At 46.2% G+C, this 7,116-nt stretch overlaps 1 protein-coding gene across 1 annotated transcript; it reads right to left on the reverse strand.

Annotated features, from left to right (window-relative positions):
• Positions 1-2,178: 2,178 nt before the first annotated feature.
• On the reverse strand, positions 2,179-6,240 carry LOC139748536 (uncharacterized). The gene is made up of 3 exons (XM_071661593.1): positions 4,019-6,240; positions 3,401-3,940; positions 2,179-3,286 (listed from the first exon to the last, which is right to left on the reverse strand). The coding sequence occupies exons 1-3, from the start codon at positions 6,227-6,229 to the stop codon at positions 2,273-2,275; spliced, it is 3,765 nt and encodes a 1,254-aa protein (XP_071517694.1). The 5' UTR covers positions 6,230-6,240; the 3' UTR covers positions 2,179-2,272.
• Positions 6,241-7,116: the final 876 nt, after the last annotated feature.

The raw sequence follows: 7,116 nt of genomic DNA on the forward strand, positions 1-7,116 counted from the left end.
GGCTGTTTCTCTTAACAGGATTTCCTTTAGTATTTAAACCTATCTTCACAGGCTTTCCTTTGGTATTTGAACCCATGAACCTATAAACAGAATAAAAGATGATCATTGTAAACTCAGAATTACCCATAACACCTAAAGAAAGTATTTAACGATTATCTTTTTTTTCTTTTGGTTGGGACTGTATTAGTAGGTTGACGTTGACAATTGAATGACCCCGGCAGTTGATAATAGAGTCGAAACGAACCAACCCACCAAACCTTATCTGAGAGATATCCTTCGTATGTATGGCGTATGATACGGGAATCTGGGGCTGATAACCTCGTCTGTGGGTAAACCTTTCAGTCAAACGTGGAACACTTAGGGAAGAGATACGTTATGCTCGATAATGTTTGGAAAAATCTGATGAAAAGTGAAAGGCATGAAAGACACAATGCATCCTCTCTCACAATAAAGCATACTGGAAAGCTAGGAAAACATTTTATGCTTCTGGTAACAAATATGTGACAAATAAGGATAAATCGATATGTTTACTGTTGTCCTATTCTCCCAACTTAGATCATCTAAGACATGTTCTTAACAAACAGTTCTTGTAATGTTGCATTCCGGTACAATAACACCATCAGTAAGGGCGCCCTGCTGTCAATGGATTGAACCAGGGCATGTGAATTGTCTGGGGTAAACCATGGAAAGGTGTGTGGGGCCTGGATAGGGAGCTGTGGTTTCGGTGCATTACACATGACAGCTAGAGACTGAACGAATGTGGTGGCCTTTGTTGTCCGTTTTCCTGGCGCTACCTCGCCATTACTGCTATTATAAATATCATCACTGATATCATCATAATCATTATCTATTTATCATTATTATTAATTTTGATATCATCATTCCTGATATTACTAATATTATCATTATTGATATTACTATTATCATCATCATTTACCATATATACATGTATATTAATGTGTTATTGATATCATTATTCTTTTCATTATCATTATCGTCATCATTATTGATATCATTAATATTAGTATCATAATTATCATTATTACTATCATGACCTCTTGTGGGGCCCTCAGCTGCCCCCATCCCCCCCAGACACTACACCCTGACCATGTCATCCTCCCTCGCCACTGACAAAGGCATTTTACCATGGATGACTTACTGTCCGTGGTGGGATATAGCCATGGATGACTGTCCGTGGTGGGATATAGCCATGGATGACTGTCCATGCTGGGATATAGCCATGGATGACTTACTGTCCGTGGTGGGATATAGCCATGGATGACTGTCCGTGGTGGGATATAGCCATGGATGACTGTCCATGCTGGGATATAGCCATGGATGACTGTCCGTGGTGGGATATAGCCATGGATGACTTACTGTCCATGCTGGGATATAGCCATGGATGACTGTCCATGGTGGGATATAGCTATGGATGACTGTCCGTGGTGGGATATAGCCATGGATGACTGTCCATGCTGGGATATAGCCATGGATGACTGTCCATGGTGGGATATAGCCATGGATGACTGTCAGTGGTGGGATATAGACATGGATGACTGTCCGTTGTGGGATATAGCCATGGATGACTTACTGTCCATGCTGGGATATAGCCATGGATGACTGTCCATGGTGGGATATAGCTATGGATGACTCCGTGGTGGGATATAGCCATGGATGACTGTCCATGGTGGGATATAGCCATGGATGACTTACTGTCCATGGTGGGATATAGCCATGGATGACTGTCCATGGTGGGATTTAGCTATGGATGACTGTCCGTGGTGGGATATAGCCATGGATGACTGTCCATGCTGGGATATAGCCATGGATGACTGTCCATGGTGGGATATAGACATGGATGACTGTCTGTGGTGGGATATAGCCATGGATGACTGTCCATGGTGGGATATCGCCATGGATGACTGTCCATGGTGGGATATAGCCGTGGATGACTGTCCATGGTGGGATATAGCTATGGATGACTGTCAATGGTGGGATATAGCCATGGATGACTGTCCATGGTGGTATATAGCCATGGATGACTGTGCATGGTGGGATATAGCCATGGATGACTGTGCATGGTGGGATATAGCTATGGATGACTGTCCGTTGTGGGATATAGCCATGGATGAATTGGATGACTGAATGAAATAGTAATTTACAATTGATCTTGATATCATAATAAATAAATATATACAATACTAACATGGCATAACCTCACACATTCCCGGAGAGAGTTGGGTCACCAGACTCGACAGCCTTCATTGGGTCATCATTCAAGACGCCAGAACCCCTCGGTATCCTCCGCCCAGTCATCACCAGACACTACACTCTCAGACTTCACCTCTTTGGCTACATCATCAGTCACAACTTCAGACTTCACCTCCTTTCTGGCCTGAGCTGGAGCTCTGTTCTTCTTACGAGTTCTGGTCTTCTTCTTACGAACTACGTCGTTGCCAGACTTCACCTCTTCGGCTACATCATCAGTCACAACTTCAGACTTCACCTCTTGGGCTACATCATCAGTCACAACTTCAGACTTCACCTCTTGGGCTACATCATCAGTCACAACTTCAGACTTCACCTCTTGGGCTACATCATCAGTCACAACTTCAGACTTCACCTCTTGGGCTACATCAGTCACAACTTCAGACTTCACCTCTTGGGCTACATCAGTCACAACTTCAGACTTCACCTCTTGGGCTACATCATCAGTCACAACTTCAGACTTCACCTCTTCGGCCACATCATCAGTCACAACTTCAGACTTCACCTCCTTTCTGGCCTGAGCTGGAGCTCTGTTCTTCCTACGAGTTCTGGTCTTCTTACGAACTACGTCGTTGCCAGACTTCACCTCTTCGGCTACATCATCAGTCACAACTTCAGACTTCACCTCTTGGGCTACATCATCAGTCACAACTTCAGACTTCACCTCTTGGGCTACATCATCAGTCACAACGTCAGACTTCACCTCTTCGGCCACATCATCCGTCACAACTTCAGATTTCACCTCTTCGGCCACATCATCAGTCACAACTTCAGACTTCACCTCCTTTCTGGCCTGAGCTGGAGCTCTGTTCTTCCTACGAGTTCTGGTCGTCTTCTTACGAACTACGTCGTTGCCAGACTTCACCTCTTCGGCTACATCATCAGTCACAACTTCAGACTTCACCTCTTGGGCTGCATCATCAGTCACAACTTCAGACTTCACCTCTTCGGCTACATCATCAGTCACAGCTTCAGACTTCACCTCTTGGGCTACATCAGTCACAACTTCAGACTTCACCTCTTGGGCTACATCATCAGTCACAGCTTCAGACTTCACCTCTTGGGCTACATCAGTCACAACTTCAGACTTCACCTCTTGGGCTACATCATCAGTCACAACTTCAGACTTCACCTCTTCGGCTACATCATCAGTCACAACTTCAGACTTCACCTCTTCGGCTACATCATCAGTCACAACTTCAGACTTCACCTCTTGGGCTACATCATCAGTCACAACTTCAGACTTCACCTCTTGGGCTACATCATCAGTCACAACTTCAGACTTCACCTCTTCGGCCACATCATCAGTCACAACTTCAGAGTTCACCTCTTGGGCTACATCATCAGTCACAACTTCAGACTTCACCTCTTGGGCTACATCATCAGTCACAACTTCAGACTTCATCTCTTGGGCTACATCATCAGTCACAACTTCAGACTTCACCTCATCAAGACGCCAGAACCCCTCGGTATCCTCCGCCCAGTCATCACCAGACACTACACTCTCAGACTTCACCTCTTGGGCTACATCATCAGTCACAACTTCAGACTTCACCTCTTGGGCTACATCATCAGTCACAACTTCAGACTTCACCTCTTGGGCTACATCATCAGTCACAACTTCAGACTTCATCTCTTGGGCTACATCATCAGTCACAACTTCAGACTTCACCTCTTGGGCTACATCATCAGTCACAACTTCAGACTTCACCCCTTCGGCTACATCATCAGTCACAACTTTAGACTTCACCTCATCAAGACTCCAGAACCCCTCGGTATCCTCCGCCCAGTCATCACCAGACACTACACTCTCAGACTTCACCTCTTCGGCTACATCATCAGTCACAACTTCAGACTTCACCTCTTCGGCTACATCATCATTCACAACTTCAGACTTCACCTCTTCGGCTACATCATCAGTCACAACTTCAGACTTCACCTCTTGGGCTACATCATCAGTCACAACTTCAGACTTCACCTCTTGGGCTACATCATCAGTCACAACTTCAGACTTCACCTCTTGGGCTACATCATCAGTCACAACTTCAGACTTCACTCTTTCGGCTACATCATCATTCACAGCCTTAGGCCCCGTCCTCCTGGACGTTCTCTCATAAGACTGGATGGAGTGCCTCTGAGCGTTGCTGTACATCCTGGAGGAACGCTTGGTGGTTTGTCTAATGAGCAACAGCACCTCTTTCTTAGCCAGCTGGACATCTTCCCTTCGTCCGACAATATCGATTATCTTGTACTCCTCCGTCTTCCCGGGCACGTAAATGTCAACACAATACTTATTTCTTATGCCCTGCACGGTTTGCCCCGATCTACCAATAACTACACCATGAAGACTGGGGTCAACATTCACCATTCGTAAGACGTTCCCACACGGCCAAATTCTGGAAGGACGAACCCTGGACGAGGTATTGTTCACTTCCGCGAGGAGGTCGATACCACTAGGCCGAGACAGGTCCACCAGACGCTGCAGTTTTAGGCAAGCCTGAGTGACCCCTTGACGACCTCCTTGTAAGATGATATAGTTCCTTCTCGCGGGGAACTTAATCTTAATACCAAATTCGTCCTCAATAGATGGGGTTTCCTTCTGGACTAACTCTCTCTCTTCATTTGGCATCTCCAGAAACTCCAGCCACCTCCTTTCTCGCCTGAAGTTATTATTACCAGCCTCGGGTGTGTCCGACTCCTTAGCTGGGGTTCTGTTCTTACCAGACTCCCGAACTGGACGAGCCCTGTTGCCAGAACCCTGAGCTGGTGTTTTGTTGTTCTTCTTACGAGTTCCGGTCTTCTTACGAACTACGTCGTTGCCAGACTTCACCTCTTGGGCTACATCATCAGTCACAACTTCAGACATCACCTCTTCGGCCACATCATCAGTCACAACTTCAGACTTCACCTTCTTTCCGGCCTGAGCTGGAGCTCTGTTCTTCCTACGAGTTCTGGTCTTCTTCTTACGAACTATGTCGTTGCCAGACTTCACCTCTTCGGCTACATCATCAGTCACAACTTCAGACTTCACCTCTTGGGCTACATCATCAGTCACAACTTCAGACTTCACCTTCTTTCCGGCCTGAGCTGGAGCTCTGTTCTTCCTACGAGTTCTGGTCTTCTTCTTACGAACTATGTCGTTGCCAGACTTCACCTCTTGGGCTACATCATCAGTCACAACTTCAGACTTCACCTCTTGGGCTACATCATCAGTCACAACTTCAGACTTCACCTCTTGGGCTACATCATCAGTCACAACTTCAGACTTCACCTCTTGGGCTACATCATCAGTCACAACTTCAGACTTCACCTCTTGGGCTACATCATCAGTCACAACTTCAGACTTCACCTCTTGGGCTACATCATCAGTCACAACTTCAGACTTCACCTCTTGGGCTACATCACACAAAGCTGGAACTTCCTTACTCTGAGCTGGAGCCTTCCTGTTCTTCTTACCACTCTGAGCGGCTTCCTTGTTGTCCTTAACCGGAGCTGTAGGGCTGCTGGCGTTCTTCTTACCAGACCTCTTCTTCTTCTCCTTGCACTTGAGCACGACGGGGTCCTTGCATCTCCTGGCGCGCACACACCTGAGGAGGATCTTCATTAGCACCACCAGGAAAAGTACCCCGACGGCCTGCCAGGAGAGGAGGACCTTGAGGTGGTCGAGGCAGATTGTCCATACGCTGGGCTCGGACGCCATGTCCCTCAAGGTCAGTACATTACGCACTAAATGTCTTAAGCCTGAGCCGATCTCAACTGGGGCAGTGAAGTCCTTGTACTGCACTTGTCCGAAGAAAGGGACGTAGAGGGAGTGAGCCCGCCTGTGTCTCTCCCTCAGGAGGAAGAGCAACCTCGCCTCCTCATTCTGGAGGGCGCTGAACAACAGGGCGGTCACGATCGTCACCATGAACACACACCACACAACTACAAACGTGTCTAATCTATAATAATTCATTTTCATTTATAATTTATTTTCTGGGAATGATATAAGGAAGACATGGCAAAGAATGAGTAAACAGGAAAGCGATGGTGGTGGTGGTGGAGGTGTTGGCCAGGATGGTGGCTGGAGTCGGTCCGTGATGATGGCGACACGTCTACGAGGGACGGGTGCCGGACGGGTGATGGACATCTTCCCTACTTGTATTACTTCCCTAAAGAGGGAATAGATGAATGATCCAAATGACAGATAGAAAGATAGATAGATAGATATAGAGGGACAGTGGACCATCCTACGACTCCGGAGTGTGTACAGACGAGGGGGGGAGAGTGAAACAGACATTTGAGTAGAGGAGATGGAAAGCTGTTCACCCTTGGAATGAATCTGCAACCCACACCTCCCACTCGACGAGAGATGATGCAGCCTCCTCGAGGATTCTATTCCCCCAAAGGTGTCCGCGGGGCGTCCAGCTACTGACGGTGGTGCAAGGCTGCATCGAGTGATTACGAGAGTCATAGTCTCTCTCTCTCTCTCTCTCTCTCTCTCTCTCTCTCTCATCTGTCTATCGTCTCCCAGGTCGTATTTACCGCTACACATGACCGATGCACCGCTGATGTCGCTGTTTTGTGTTGGAATGCAACTAATGATTTCAGATTTTCCTTGTTTTTTTTTGTCATGGAAACTATGTGTGTGTGTGTGTGTGTGTGTGTGTGTGTGTGTTTGTGTGTGTAGACGCATATATGGGAATGACAAAATATCATAATTTAAGTGTTCATTATCATAATAATCATGCAACCGGTTATTATTATTATTTTATAATTATTGATTATCATTGTTATTATTATTATTATTATTATAACAACCGTATATAATCATTATCTTCATTATTGTTATCATAAGTATACAACCTC

This window comes from Panulirus ornatus, unplaced genomic scaffold (genome assembly GCF_036320965.1).
Source record: "Panulirus ornatus isolate Po-2019 unplaced genomic scaffold, ASM3632096v1 CTG_6920_pilon, whole genome shotgun sequence".
Lineage (NCBI taxonomy): Eukaryota > Metazoa > Arthropoda > Malacostraca > Decapoda > Palinuridae > Panulirus > Panulirus ornatus.

Excerpts from the sequence above, each read along its gene's own strand:
- LOC139748536 (XM_071661593.1), bottom strand. The coding sequence starts at position 6,229 with ATGAAAATGAATTATTATAGATTAGACACGTTTGTAGTTGTGTGGTGT. Across the intron at positions 3,941-4,018 it reads GGTTCTGGAGTCTTGATGAG|GTGAAGTCTGAAGTTGTGAC; the intron begins GTGAAGTCTAAA and ends GTAGCCCAAGAG. Across the intron at positions 3,287-3,400 it reads CTGATGATGTAGCCGAAGAG|GTGAAGTCTGAAGTTGTGAC; the intron begins GTGAAGTCTGAA and ends GTAGCCCAAGAG.